The sequence below is a fragment of the Nymphaea colorata genome, chromosome 3 (assembly GCF_008831285.2).
Source record: "Nymphaea colorata isolate Beijing-Zhang1983 chromosome 3, ASM883128v2, whole genome shotgun sequence".
NCBI classification, from domain to species: Eukaryota; Viridiplantae; Streptophyta; class Magnoliopsida; order Nymphaeales; family Nymphaeaceae; genus Nymphaea; species Nymphaea colorata.
Genome location: NC_045140.1, coordinates 17,147,501 through 17,162,733, shown reverse-complemented (window position 1 = coordinate 17,162,733; position 15,233 = coordinate 17,147,501). Strand labels below are relative to the sequence as shown.

At 41.9% G+C, this 15,233-nt stretch overlaps 3 protein-coding genes across 4 annotated transcripts; 2 read left to right on the top strand and 1 right to left on the bottom strand.

The window, feature by feature from the left end:
- Nucleotides 1–598: 598 nt before the first annotated feature.
- LOC116251446 (oligopeptide transporter 1-like) lies at nt 599–6,223 on the top strand. Its single transcript, XM_050076647.1, has 7 exons — nt 599–849; nt 2,270–2,709; nt 3,647–3,744; nt 3,958–4,530; nt 4,688–4,946; nt 5,132–5,314; nt 5,474–6,223. The coding sequence occupies exons 1-7, from the start codon at nt 768–770 to the stop codon at nt 6,092–6,094; spliced, it is 2,256 nt and encodes a 751-aa protein (XP_049932604.1). The 5' UTR covers nt 599–767; the 3' UTR covers nt 6,095–6,223.
- A 79-nt stretch (nt 6,224–6,302) lies between these two features.
- On the bottom strand, nt 6,303–8,838 carry LOC116251444 (pentatricopeptide repeat-containing protein At5g66520-like). 2 transcript variants are annotated; one of them, XM_031625727.2, is made up of 2 exons: nt 8,550–8,838; nt 6,303–8,333 (listed from the first exon to the last, which is right to left on the bottom strand). In XM_031625727.2, exon 2 carries the CDS (start codon nt 8,276–8,278, stop codon nt 6,377–6,379), a length of 1,902 nt encoding a protein of 633 aa, XP_031481587.1. In that variant the 5' UTR covers nt 8,279–8,333; nt 8,550–8,838; the 3' UTR covers nt 6,303–6,376. The 2 variants fall into 2 exon arrangements, with proteins under 2 accessions (XP_031481587.1, XP_031481586.1); XM_031625726.2 differs by having other exon boundaries at nt 8,581–8,838.
- A 579-nt stretch (nt 8,839–9,417) lies between these two features.
- LOC116250350 (ABC transporter G family member 26) lies at nt 9,418–14,421 on the top strand. The gene is made up of 9 exons (XM_031623978.1): nt 9,418–9,618; nt 9,772–10,040; nt 10,131–10,286; nt 10,572–10,755; nt 11,178–11,456; nt 11,676–11,960; nt 12,844–13,128; nt 13,197–13,304; nt 14,152–14,421. The coding sequence occupies exons 1-9, from the start codon at nt 9,418–9,420 to the stop codon at nt 14,419–14,421; spliced, it is 2,037 nt and encodes a 678-aa protein (XP_031479838.1).
- Nucleotides 14,422–15,233: the final 812 nt, after the last annotated feature.

Sequence of the window (15,233 nt, the reverse complement as noted above, 5' to 3'; positions counted from 1 at the left end):
GTCGAGTTTAAACGAGCGAGTTCGAGCTTGCTTCACTTGTTGTGAGGGGCGGAGGGAAGGGTGGGCCGGTAGGGCCATTCCCCCCACCCCTCTCAAATTTTAAAAACTTTAAAAATTGATGTGTAAATCTTAAAAAAAATTAGTTTAATAAATATAAAAAAATTTGTTTATTTCAGGCCCTGTTAGAGTAAAAAAGTTTGTCTTAGGATCATAGTCTGACCAAATGACGTACATACTCAAATAAAGACAAAGTCTATACATACTCAAATAATGACAAAGTCTATAAAGAAAGACTATCAACCTCAGAAATGATCCTCCAATCCTCTCAACTCTGGAATCATACGGAAAAACGGCCTTGCTTTTTTTGAGAATGGAAAATTTGCTGCCTGAATCTTATCCAGCCTAGAGAATCTTGAGAGATTCAAAACGCAATATTTTAGAGACGGTCAAAATATAGAAAGCGACTTCCTATTAAATATCTTGCCGTTGTGCAAATGAATATTTGAAATCAGACAAAAAATTTGATCACCAACCTCTCGCTCCTAATCAAGGAAACAGGCACAGATTTCTTAAAATTGCTACGGGGATTACTCATATTGACACCATGAATGATCTTTGAGAAGTGATCATTTTCCTTTCGTATTGTTTCTTGGAGATGAGAAATTATTAAATTTGGATTGGCATCAAGGAAGATTATTGTGATCTTGATAGAGAGACAGATAGAGAGCGCGCACAGCAGTTTGCCGGGGGACCTTGAATCTGATGAGATGAGTGACTCCGGCGTTGCAGACTCTTCATACAAGAATGGCGATCGCCTACCCGAGAATCTTAAGCAAGCGGAGGAGATAGGTCGGTTTCTGTTTTTTTCTTCTTCCTTTTCCCTTTGTTCTAATCTTCCTTCTCTGCCATTTTTCCCTTGTCGATGTTTGCGGGGTAGTCTTGAAGAAAAATTTTGATTCACGTGAGCTCTTTTCCCCCGTTCGATTTCTTCCATCGCTTCATCTTTTTCGCCCGGAAAGTGTCGTAAGTCACCGAAAGCCGATGTGCATGTCCCGTTCAGTTGTTCAATTTCTTTCAAACCAACTTCGTCATGCTCACCAACAATGCCTTCCAATGCTTCTCCAACCAGAAAAGGCCATGATCAGTTGTTTCGCAGGGTGTAGGCCCTGTCATGAAGCGCAGACGCCATTGCAGATACCAAAACTCCTGATTTCCCTCTCGATTTACGTGCTTTGGAGTTGCCCGTGAGCAATTGAGTTGCTGGAGATTCATGCTCGCTTTGTCTCCTCTCAGATATTATGTGTTTTTTTATGACATTCTTTTGGCTTTGCTGCTTGGATCATCTTGGCATTTGAAAATAGTGCCACAATTTTCCTTTTTCATTTTTGCGGTGGCTTGCTTATGGTATACGGGAGAGAGAGATGCGCATGTGTTCATAGAATTCTCCTCCTGTGATAACATGGGAAAAGAAAGAAAAAGAAAAAGATGATATATTATGGTTGGTGAGTTTGCTACTTTGAAGTCTCTCTGATCTCCAGTTGCCATCTTTTCTACCATAAAAAGCAACTTCCTACCCTTGTGCAAATGAATATTTTATTATTGAAAGAAGACAAAAAATTTGATTCCCAACCTCTCGCTCCTAATCAAGGAAACAGGCACAGATTTCTTAAAATTGCTACGGGGATTACTCATATTGACATCATGAATGATCTTTGAGAAGTGATCCTTTTCCTTTCGTATTGTTTCTTGGAGATGAGGAATTATTAAATTTGGCATGGCATCAAGGAAGATTGTTGTGATCAATCGAAACCCTGTTGAGATTTGAGTACTGTGTCTCTCCTGCCAACCATCTTCTTGTTCGAATGATTTTTAATACCTCTCTGGATTGATGGTTTTGTTCAGAAGTCTGAGTTATTGTTCGGAGTCGCCCACTTCTCCGGTATGGCTCCTTTTGGATCTATATCTATTTCAAATTGCTGTTGAATCATTCCTCTCTGTTTCCATCTTTTTGGATTTTTATGAGTCGAATCTCTCATCTCTGGTGTCATTTGGTATTGGATATTGAAGATCATAAAACTGAGTTACTAGATATAACCAATCTTATCCACAACTAAAAATCAAGATTTTAGATCCACCAAAGTTTGATCCGAGTTTTGGGCGCCTGATCTGGCGAATGTTCTGAGTATTATTGGGCTTTGTGTCCACAACAAATCTTCGCCAGTCAATGAAAATCTTGTTTGATTGCGACACTATTGCTACATTTATGCAGATGAATTGGAAAATTCGCCGATTGAGCAAGTCCGGCTGACGGTGCCGGCTACCGATGATCCGACTCTGCCAGTCCTCACGTTCCGGACATGGACTCTGGGCCTGTTCTCATGCGCCCTGCTGGCCTTCTTGAACCAGTTCTTCGGCTACAGGCAGAACCAACTAAGCGTGTCCTCCATCTCCGCCCAGATCATTGCGCTGCCCCTGGGGAAGCTCATGGCTGCCACACTTCCGGCCAAGGTGGTCCGAATTCCGGGAACCGAGTGGGAGTTTTCGCTGAATCCGGGGCCCTTCAATATCAAGGAACATGTGCTGATCACGATTTTTGCAAACTCTGGCTCCAACTCTGTGTATGCTGTGAACATCATCACCATAGTTAAGGCCTTCTACCACAGGCAGCTCCACCCCATGGCTGCATTCTTGCTGTCACAGACAACGCAGGTGTCTTCCGCTTTCACTGTTCTTTTGCAAACGGATTTGAATGACATACAAATGGTAGCTTCCATACATATTGAAACCTGGCAGTGTCGTAGAAGTGTGGGCAATTGCCCACACAGAACCATACAAATTGCTTATTTATGCATTAGTGTCCCTGCATTCCGGCTCATGCTACTAAACATCGGTTTTCAAGTTTTTTTTTTTTTTTTTTTTGGCTTAGATGGCCATGGTAGCTTGATATGGCTTCTAACATTATATTTGTTTTATCATAAATCGGTTGGTATGCTAGTTCATAGAAACATTGAGTCCCCCCAAGTCTTGAAGCTCATAAGAATTCAAATTTGCACACAACCCTGATAAACTAAATTACAAAAAAAATGAACCAATTTGTTGCCGAGTTCCAAGTCAATAAGCAATAAAAAGACCGACGGTAGCTCAATATGGCCGCATAATATATTTGTTTTTTCAAACAATCAGTTGGTGTAATAGTTCATAGAAATTTGTAAGCATTCAAATTTGGACACACACCACACCACGCTTCTAATAAACTAAATTACAGAAAAATCGACCAATTTGTTGCCGAATTCCAAGTCAACCAAGAAGATTTTTCTTATCCCACTTGCGCTTTTCCCGGCCTCCGTCGAGAAAATATATGAAACGCTTTCCTAGTAGAGTTTGGAAAATCTCTCTTGCTCGATGCATGGGAAAGTAAAAAAAGGAGAAGAAGAAGATGACGAGCGACGTAATGGAAGAGGCGGAGCAAAGCAGGAAGCTTTCATTACTTTTCCTCCCTTACAGCGATGTTGAATTTAAACTCATCATTAATGCAACCTGCATGGTTTTGAAAATTGAGTCTTCATTCAGCTATTCTCCGGACCCTCACTGATCTCTCTCTAAAATAATAATACTTGATGTTGTCTATTTTGGCGGACGGCTGTAGATGATGGGATATGGATGGGCGGGTTTGTTCCGGAAGTATCTCGTGGACTCCCCTTACATGTGGTGGCCTGCCAACCTCGTCCAGGTCTCTCTGTTCAGGTCAGACTGAGACTGCCACTCATATTCTCTTTCACCTTCTCTCCATATCTATATATTTTACGTATATTTGTACTTGTATTTGTGCTTATATGAACAATGTCTTTGGTTCTTGCTTGAAGTTCACAGTGGTGCCATCTATATAAGGCATTCCGTTTTAATTTTCGGCTCTTCAACTCTTAAGAATGCTTACCAGTCGCTTGTTTCATGTAACAGAGCGTTGCATGAGAAGGAGGTGCGGCGAAAGCGTGGCACCACGAGGCTGCAGTTCTTCCTCATGGTGTTTGTCGCCAGCTACTGCTACTACATCGTCCCCAACTATCTGTTCCCTTCAATCACCGCCCTCTCCTTTGTGTGCTGGATCTGGAAGGACTCCGTCACCGCCCAGCAGATCGGTTCCGGCCTCTCCGGCCTCGGCGTCGGCTCCATCGCCCTCGACTGGTCGACGGTTGCCGGGTTTCTGGGCAGCCCTCTCGCCACTCCCGGCTTCGCCGTCCTCAATGTAATGGCAGGTTTCTTCTTGGTGGTCTATGTCATGCTCCCCATCACCTACTGGACCAACTCTTACAATGCCAAGCGCTTCCCCATCTTCTCCTCCCACGTCTTCGATCAGTGGGGCAAGCCCTATAACATCTCCCGGATACTTAATCAGAAGACGTTTGAATTCGACCCCGTCGGCTATAGCGGCTATAGCCAGATCCATCTGAGCATCTTCTTCGCCTTCACTTACGGCATCAGCTTCGCCACTCTTGCGGCTACCATCTCCCATGTTGCTCTCTTCCATGGAAAGTAAGTCTTATGTACTGAACCATCACTTTGCAATTTGCTTCTGCGTGTGCATGTGTGGGTGGAGTTTGAATGGAGACCAGATTTTGATTAATCAGATTTGAATTTGGTCAGATATCTGAACCAAACCTGAGCATGGTTCTTCCATTACTGTGTGCAGATCGATCTACCGGCAAACCAAACAGGCATTCAGTGATCATGTTGGTGACGTCCACACTAGGCTGATGAAGAAGAACTATGTGGCGGTGCCCGAATGGTGGTTCAGCATCATCCTGATTTGCGTGGTTGGCCTTGCCTTCCTTGCTTGCTTGGGGTTCGGGGGCGAGCTTCAGCTGCCGTGGTGGGGCATCCTTCTTGCTTGTGTCATTGCCTTCTTCTTCACCCTCCCTATTGGCATCATCCAAGCTACCACTAATCAGGTGAGCTCAAAAATACACTGTTAAGAAACCTTATTCTTAGGCATTGGGTTGGATGTTACCTCACTTCGGACCAGTAATTTCTTTTACATATTCCGACCCATTTATGCGGAATTTATTTATCGATTACTTCGTATTTTTCTTTCTTGTTCCATTTCACTGATACGAAGCTTGCATTGCTTGTGCAGCAACCTGGGTTGAACGTGATCACAGAGCTGATAATTGGTTACTTGTACCCAGGCAGGCCTCTTGCAAATGTGGCCTTCAAAACCTATGGCTACATCAGCATGTCCCAGGCCCTCATGTTCCTCTCAGATTTCAAGCTTGGCCACTACATGAAGATCCCTCCAAGATCTATGTTCGTTGTTCAGGTCTCTCTCTCTCTCTCTCTCTCTCTCTCTCTTATTTGTGTGGTCAACTTGTTGGTACAACTACAGTAGCTTCGCTGGATCCTTCCATGTGTTCGTGCATGTGTGTGCTTGATTTCGTAAATTAAAAGTAAAACTATTTGCCTTTATCTTATTGCACAGCTTGTTGGCACACTGGTTTCATCATCCGTCTACTTTGGCACGGCATGGTGGCTGCTCACAACAGTTCCCAACATCTGCAACACAGCACTCCTCGACCCTTCCAGCCCATGGACTTGCCCGGGCGACGATGTGTTCTACAATGCCTCTATCATCTGGGGTGTGGTCGGCCCACTTCGCATGTTTGGCAGGCTGGGAGTCTATGCCGGGCAGAACTGGTGGTTCCTAGTGGGTCTACTCGCACCTGTCCCTGTCTGGGTGTGCTCACGCCTGTTTCCAAAGGCAAAGTGGATCAGCCTCATCAACATGCCCATCTTGATTGGTGCAACTGGGATGATGCCACCGGCGAGAGCAGTCAACTACCTGGCCTGGGGAGCAGTTGGTATAGCATTTAACTTCGTGGTGTATAGAAAGTACAAGCAGTGGTGGGCACGGCACAATTATGTTCTGTCCGCCGGGCTCGACGCAGGTGTTGCCTTCTCCGCCGTTCTCACCTACTTTGCGCTGCAGTATAGATCCATCTTTGGAATACAGTGGTGGGGTACAGAGCTGGACGACCACTGCGCTCTAGCACGTTGCCCCACAGAACCTGGAATGGTGACGAAAGGGTGTCCTGTCTTCTGAGCTCAGTTTATTGGTCCTATAAAGTAGTTTCATTTGCTTATGGCCTTTAGTATAGGAGTTTGCTTATTCTACGATGGTTAGTCATGTGTATGAAGGATGATTCTTGGTGATGTCTGCAAAATATAGACAGATTCATTATTGTGGCTGTTTCCTTCATACAAACTGCTTAATTGTTTATATTTGATTAGTTAAGAATAAATCAAGCACGTTCACAAACTGTTATGTTTGAATAACAGCTTTCTTGAGTTATTGACTCCTATGAAGCGAAAAACATCAGTGATGTCACCAGTAGTCCTTGCAAGAACAAGAGCCGTCTACAAAACGATGGAAGCGACTCCTATCACGCACAATGATCTCACGATTAGAAAACTTGGAGATCAGTTTTAGCGCAAGATGGCAATCAGCACAGACCCTTAGGTTCTTCATGATCCTGATAGGTGTTCCAGGCGAGGTTTTCATGAGTCCAAAGACCACTGCTAGTTTCTCACTGTGGCGATACAGAGCATGTTCTTTCTCTTCCTCAGCTATGTCTAGCAATACCGCAGAGGTTTCAGGAACATAGCCCATCAACTTCAATTGTTCTGCAAGTTCATGCCATTTTTCTTGCACCTCTTTTGCATGAGGATGTGAGCCATCACCTGCAACGAACTCGTGAGTCACTCCATCTATGGTGATAAAGCTACACCCTGGTGTTTTCTTAATGCCACGATCTTTCATCAATCTTCTCACCTTCGCTACATCACCCCATCTACCTGCCTCAGCATAGATGTTTGAGAGTACGACATAGTATCCATCATTGTGAGGTTCTATCTCAAGTAGGTGCTTGATCACTTCCTCTCCCAACTCAACACTCTTGTGAACTCTACAACCACCCAAGAGAGCTCCCCACACAGCACCACTTGGTTCTATTGGCATGTTCTTGATGAACTCATAAGCTTCTTTCAGAAGTCCTGCTCGGCTTAGAAGATCAACCATACACCCATAATGCTCAATCTGAGGGACTATGCGGTAGTCATTAACCATGCTGTTGAAAAACCGGCAACCCTCAGCAACCATACCCATATGGCTACAAGCGTGTAATAGGCCAATAAAGGTGACAGCATTTGGATCAATTCCTCGTTTTTGCATCTTAGAGAAGAGAGAAAGAGCTTCCTCACTCTGACCATGAATGGCATGTCCCATTATCATGGCAGACCATGATACAACTGTTCTTTCAGGAATTTCGTCAAAAACCATTCTTGCTTCTTCAATGCACCCGCATTTTGTGTACATGTCTATCAATGTGTTGCAGACGCGAACATTGTGACGAAAATGATTTTCCTTTGCATAGGCGTGAATCCGCTGGCCAAGATCAAGCGCACCAACGTCAGCACAAGCTGCAAGAACGCTAACAACAGTAACTTCATTCGGTTTCACATTTGCCTCTTCCATGCTCCGAAAGACACTGATCGCCTCATTGGGCCTCCCACACTGCACATAACCCGTAATCATTGACGTCCACGACCTGGTGCTTCTTTCTGGCATTTCATCAAACAGTTTTCTTGCAATATCAACTTGTCCCTGTTTAGCAAATTGGGTTATCATGATATTCCAAGTCACGACATCTCTCTTGGACGTTTTAGCAAACAATTGGTACGCAGAACTTAGACTACCACAAGAAGCATACATATGAATGATGGTGTTCTGCAAAAACACATCCGCGACCCACCCTTGTTTCGCCGCCAAGGAATGGACCATCATACCGTCTTCAAGTGACGGAACACGAGAACACGCCTTGAGCACGAACGAACAAGTGAGGGTGTCGGGAGGCACATCGGCGTACCGCAATTTGCGAAACAAAATGATCGCATCTGCCGGTGAGTCGCTCTCGGCGAGCTTCCTGATCCAGGAGTTCCATATAACTATCTCCAATCTGTCCGAGAACTGTAGAAGCTGGCGTCCGTAGCCAAAGTCCGGAGACAAACCGCAGACTTGGGCAACTTTAGAGAACGAAAGAATGGAAGGGTCGACGTTCTGTTTCACAATTTGGGCATGGAGCTGCTTGAGTTGGAACGGTGTGGTGAAGTTCTGGAGAGGGAGGGAGCCTGTGACGGAGACCAAACTTGGTGGCAATTGATGGGACGGATGATTTTCATGAAGTTTTGCGGGTGGGGGGAGTTGGAGAGTGGCCAGAGGCAGAGCCATTCTAGGTTCCTCTAGTCACCTGCTAATAAGAAAATCCTGTAGTGGTTGGCAGCATCTGCAGCAGAAGGAAAATCATGTAAAATAGCCAGAAGCAACAAAAATGTCATAATTTTGCCCAGTGTTGGGAATTTCTGTGGAATGGCGCAGGTCGGATTTTGCGGGTAAACCGGTTTTATAAAACAATGTCTTTAGATCTTTATTAATTCGAGGTCCTCCAAAACGGTCTAATAATTCGAACTGGCTAGCTTTAGATTCGTCAAATTCTTGTTACCTTCACCAACAAAAGGAAATTATACACTCACGATAGCATTGAAAACGGCCCACGGATGAGAGAACGAGGGAGAAATTAAGCAACTTCTGTAGCATGAATCCGCATCAGCGATTTAGCAATAAAGTCTGGTATAATTCGGAATTATAGTGTTTCAACGACCGCCAGATGCAATTGCAAGCCTCCATTTGGAAAGATCACTCACGCACATGCTTATACCGCTTTGCTTGGTTGATCAAAACCTCTATCGTCCGCAACCATGGCGACGGTGGCAACTTATTTGCGATGTGAGCCTGCAGAATTTTCAAATTTTTTATATGATCGAGGAGAAACGATTTAGTACATCTATTCCAGTAACGTCATAAAAAGACAGACTATAAAGTGAATTGGACGAAGAATAAGTTGAAGTTGTTTTTCCTTTTTCATGAGACAAAGGGATAAATCGTATGGGATTTTGCTAAAAGCAAAATTATTTGTGCACTTTATTGGTCCTGATGTATTTATAACAGGCTTGTGTTGTTTGAAACAATGTTCCAGGTTCTTCATTTTCTCTGAGGCAACTGGGTCACTCTTACATGGTTGCTTCCCATAAGATAATTAACCTACAAGTTATATTACCTCAAATGAAAAAAAAATGATATTGTTCACTTAGTTCACAAGAGTTCATCTAGAAACAATGAACAAATCCACCTACCACTGCAGGCAAGAATTAATTATAGAAAGCAGAAAGCTTGTGACGCACCAAACAGAAGCTTCACTTCGCATTTCTTGGTGTGTTCTTGCTTCGGTTTTGGTTGCTTCGTCCTTCTTATACTGTTAATGGTTTTACGGAGGAGGGACTGATGAATACTTGCCATATTCTGTGTCAATCATGGAAATTGGAACCGAGGAAACTTGCATAATTGAAATGCCCACTATGGGAACAATGCAGATTGCAGGAAGCACTGGTTTTGGTCATAATTTTGAGCTCATCCCTCAAGCATGTCATCTGCAGAACTCAAGCTCGGAAGCTAAAACAGAGAGCTCCAGCCACTGTACGCCTGATGCTGGTCCTCTCCCGATATTTCTCAAGGTAAAATTATAGGATTTCTTGCTCTCCCTGTTTCTTAAGGTTATAATGTTACGAGTCTCCTTCTCCCGTGATAGCTGTTTTTCTTAGGCTTGGAGCATCAAACTTTCTGGCTTTTCAGTAGAGTTATATATTCATCTTCCTCGATTTTTGTAGTTTGAAGATGTTGAGTTCAGCGTAGAGTGCAACTCTAATGCATCTACAAGCTCAGCTAGCGGTGTGGTCTCAACCAGACAGAACAGGGACAAGCAGATACTAAAGGGGATCACAGGCAGCATATCACCAGGTGAAATTCTTGCATTGATGGGTCCGTCAGGAAGTGGAAAAACAACCCTTCTAAAGATAATTGGTGGGCGTCTGCATGGAAATATAAGAGGGAAAGTCACTTACAATGATGTTCCATATAGCACTGCCCTAAAAAGGAGGTACTTCTCTCTCTCTCTCTCTCTCTCTCTCTTTCTCTCTCTCTCTCTCTCTTTTACTTATGTGTTAATTTTGGAAACATCTATTCACAGGGTTGGATTTGTGACACAAGAAGATGTGCTGTTTCCACAGTTAACAGTAGAAGAAACGCTAGTTTTTGCAGCATTTCTGAGGCTACCCAGCAGCATGAGTCGCCAACAAAAGCTTAAAAGAGCAGAATTCATACTGAGGGAACTGGGACTTGAAAGGTGCAGCAACAGATTGCTTTGACCAAAAACTTCATCTAGAAGCCATCCCACATGTAACTCATTATATTACTTGGGCAGCAGTCACACTGCAAAGTTGTTTAGGCCTTGGCTCCTGATCCAATTAGCTTCCGTAAAAGTAGGGATCATCTAGGAGTCCAGAACAAGGCCATAAAAGACCACTCCCAACTATGGTCTTGCAAACTTGTCTTTGTCATGTAACTGTGCTTCCAATTATGACTTCCATGGGAAAGAACAGCGAAATTTTTAATCATTTAATTGGTGCAGGTGTCGGCATACAAGAATTGGTGGCGCTTTTGTGAAAGGGATATCTGGTGGCGAAAGGAAAAGGACAAGCATTGGCTATGAAATTCTTGTTGATCCATCACTCTTGTTACTTGATGAACCAACCTCAGGATTGGACTCCACCTCTGCAAATAAGCTCCTTCAAGTTCTGCAGGGCATTGCAAAGGTTTTGCCTTCTAATCCTCCTGAAGGTCTTCATGATAAAAATTGTCCCAAGTCAGGTTCATTCTGGTTCCAAGTTTAGTAGCTGCATATAGTTCCACAGTTGTTGGAAAGGAAGATCATTTTAATTGATTATGAAAGGAGCTTTGAGATTATTACCACCAACTTTGTATTTCCAGAGACACACTATCCCTACATCTCTGATCTCATGTATTATGAACATAAAGTTGGAACTTGGAAGCATCGGTTAAAGTTTTGGAACTCATTAGGGTTGCAACACATGCATGCATGCACGTTCACACATGAACATGCACAACGTATGTATGTATGGATGTATATTTGTGTATGTCATATGAAACACTGGTAAAATGCTCTGTTCTCATCACCATTTTGCTTCTAAATGCATTCCTTGTTTCCATCCTGCAGGGTGGGAGGACCATCATCATAACCATCCATCAGCCTTCTAGCCGCGTTTTCCACATGTTTGACAAGCTGTTGCTCATATCAGAAGGATGTCCTGTCTATTACGGGGTAGCTGCAGATGCTATGAACTACTTCTTGTCCATTGGTTTCACACCTCAAATCGCCATGAACCCCGCAGATTTCATGCTTGATTTGGCAACTGGCTGTGTCAATGATATTGGGATCCCACAGGAGCTGATTGGTTCTCAGTCCTCCCAAGAGTCTCAAACTACTGTGGTTAAGGTAATAGATGTATATTTTTTCTCCAGTTCTATTTGCAGGAAAAAGAAAAACTCTCTGTTTTTCATGTTAAATGATATGATATTTATTAAAATGAAAATTTATAAACTTCCAGAAAGCTGTCTAAATGGGATTAACGTGACCAAGTTCCTAAAGAAGCATGGATTATATTCACTATATCATCAAGCTTTGGTGTGACTATTGCTTGCAATTTGCTTTCAGTACTTGCAGAGAAAGTACAAGAATGAGCTAGAACCAAAGGAAAAGGAGGCAAACCATAGATGCAGTACAGCTCCCAAACAACTTCAAATGGCTGTTCAAGTGAAGAAGGAATGGACAACGTATTGGTGGGAGCAGTTCATGGTGCTCTCAAAGAGAACATACAGGGAGAGGTGCATGGACTATTTTGACTTGCTTAGGCTTGTTCAAGCTATTGGAGTTGCGATCTTGTTGGGTCTTCTTTGGTGGAAATCGGAGGCTGGGACTGAGGCCCAACTTAGAGACCAGGTACTGTATATGCTTGATATCAAAGAAATTGGGACTCCCCAAGCAGGAACATGCATTTGGGGAACCATTGGTTTTCATCTTCTTCAGCTTTCTGCAACTGTTGATTGCAATCACAAAAAGAACGGATTTTCCAAGAGCAAAAAAGTTGTTAGTTCGATGCTGCCAGAGTTAGGTTCTAGCTTGCTTCATTGGGTTGAATTGGCTTTTATGATATGATATGGGACCCTCATTAGTATGAAATAGGATTATACGAATCTTGATCTCTATTTCATCTTTTTTTATTGTCTAAGATGGTTTTATTTAATTTTTAATATGGGGAGAACCAAAGCAGATTACAAGAATTTTTTATATTTCTTTTCTTTTTAATTTCATTATCAAATTCATTTTTTATTTTTTAAATGTAAAAATGAAAAATTAGACTCATACGTCCTCGTTGATGCAGCCGATATGTGTAACAAATTGACAATATGCTATAAAAAAATCATTGCATCTAATTAATCTATGCAACTATACGGTCGCTGGCTCAGCTGATGGTTTTCGAGTTCATTTCATGTATCATTTTATTGCAATGAAGTTTGAAAGTAGACCGTAATCCATAATATAATCCTATCCAGTACACACACACACACATATATATATATATATATACAAACCAAAACACTAGCCATAAATTTGAGAAAAAAATTAACAAAGACGCTTAATATTTGGGAAAATAACAAATCATAGCTCAACTTTTAAAAATTAACGAGATAATTCTATGGCCTTTTAGTTGTTATATATTAAAATTTAATGTTTTCTGTCAGTAAGCGATTCTTTGATGATTTCTCTAAAAAGTTAAATGCCCATCTATTGACTTGCAATTCGCCCAAACTACTTATTACAGGTAGGACTACTCTTCTATATCTGTATATTTTGGACATCTTCATCCCTATTTGGAGCAGTATACGTATTTCCTTTTGAGAAGGAATACCTTGTGAGGGAAAGGAAAGCAGATATGTACAGGCTGAGCGTGTACTACATATGCAGCACCTTATGCGACATGGTTATACACATACTCTACCCAACCATCTTTATGGCCATTATATACTTCATGGTTGGGCTTCGAAAGACAGTGCCATGCTTCTTCTTCACCTTGCTTACAATGCTGTTGATTGTCATCACTAGCCAGGTATCCAGTGCCTCCATTTCGCCTATATATAGTAGCTGTGGTGAAAATGCTTCATGACCATCTTGTAGGGAGCAGGGGAGCTTTTTGGAGCTGCAGTTTTGAGCATAAAAAGAGCTGGTGTCATCGCTTCCCTAGTCCTCATGTTATTCCTCCTTACTGGAGGATACTATGTTCAGGTTTTTCTAATCTCTCTCTCTCTCTCTCTCTCTCTCTCTTCATATATATATATATATATATATGAACACGTATTTAAATTGGAAATGAATTAATGTGTCATAGAATTGTCAATATCAAAATCAAAAGTAGATTCCTTATGAAAAAATATAAAGAATCTCTCCATAATTAAGGATGTACAACTAGTCAAGCCAACTCGAGCTTGACTCAAACTCACCCATATAAGTTTGACTCGAGCTCTAGTTAAAAACTCGATTTATAAATGAATTGAGTTCTAGTTACTGGAGCTCAACTCATTTAAACTTGTTTCAGCTTGTGTCTTCCATGTTTATTAATCTTTAGGGGCATGTCAGTATTTTTTTTTATGAATTTTAACATTCTTTTGTGGTTTTTGTTTTCATTTTAAAAAATATATGAATGAAGTGACATGTGCTTAAACGAGTGGAGCTAGAGCTCGGACGCGGTTTATTGAGAGTGAGCTTGAGCTCGCTTCATAAAGCTTGAGCCAATATATATGTAACTCAAGTCGAAAGTATGCTTAACTTGCTTGTTGTACATTCCTACATATAATGGTCTCTAATACCAAAATTATGGTTATGTTTGGATGATATATTTTTTTAAATGTGTTTAAGGTGTCCTTCTGAGGACAGAGAGGTTATTCATGCCCTTTTGAAAATGTCATTTTAACAGTAAGTCTTTTACAAATCCAGTTTCTTACTGTCACACCCTACTAGTTTTAGACAAAAAGTTGATATCTGAGGCCATATTTACTTGACCTATATGTGGTCAGGTGGGCATATATGCAGGTAGAGATATTATTCTTAATGTTTCTAATTGATCGCTTTGCAGCATATACCAAAGTTCATGCAGTGGTTGAAGTACATCTCGTTCATGCACTATGGGTTTAGGCTTCTGCTGAAGGTTCAGTACTCTGGGGACCTGTTGTATGAGTGCGGCAGTGCAGGTGGGTGCAAGCGCCTGCAGAGCTCACCTTCCTTTGACACCATCAACCTCAACGGTGACAACAAGGAGGTCTGGGTCCTGCTCTCCATGGCCATTGCTTACAGGTTGTGTGCTTATGCTTGCCTCCTCAAAAGGATCTCCGTGTCCCCTGTTTGACTTGTTCCTTTCAACCGCATGCACAAGCTTTTCTCTGCTCTCTCTCAAGCGTGTACCAGCAGAGAGAAACGAAGAAAGTTTGATATATGCCGAAAAGAAAGTCTGGTTTACAATTTTTTTGAATGAATGCCCCTTAGGTCCTTCGCGCACCTCAGAAGCTATCAGGAACTCCTTTAAGTTGGTGTTGAATACAGCAAAAAAGTTAGAATTGATTGTCATTCATGAAGCGGATGACACAGAGTTGCACTTTTGTTGAAAGTCATAATTGTTGCAGCGTGCTCGTCTATCTAAAGCAACACTACAATGAAAGTTCCCATTCACCAACAGAGAGAGTTCGATTGTGATGAAACGATGGAGTCGGCTACAATGAAACTAATTTTAACAAAAATGAGTACAACATTCACACCGAGCGGGAACAATTTACAGCGGTGAAGATTGTGACGAGTTGAGAATAGAATGTGCAATAAATGAGCATAGGCAATTCAAAATGTCAAATGCATATTATTAAAAAACGCCGCATATGATTTCGATGTCATCCTCACTTCCAGTGGAAAACACTAAAATACATTGTTTCATAAATATACTCAAATCTTTATGGCAAATTCACATAAAACTATGTATATGAATGTCCACCTGAAAATGCTGCTATTCATCCAATAAATGCGTCCACGTGAACTTCAAATAGCCGAATAAAATTCGAATTGGATGTTCCTTTTACAATACCTGGTTTATTTGATGTGCACTTACATATTGGGATTCAAATGCGAGTCTTATACCATATTTAGATCCAAAATTTTAATTTGAAATCCAAA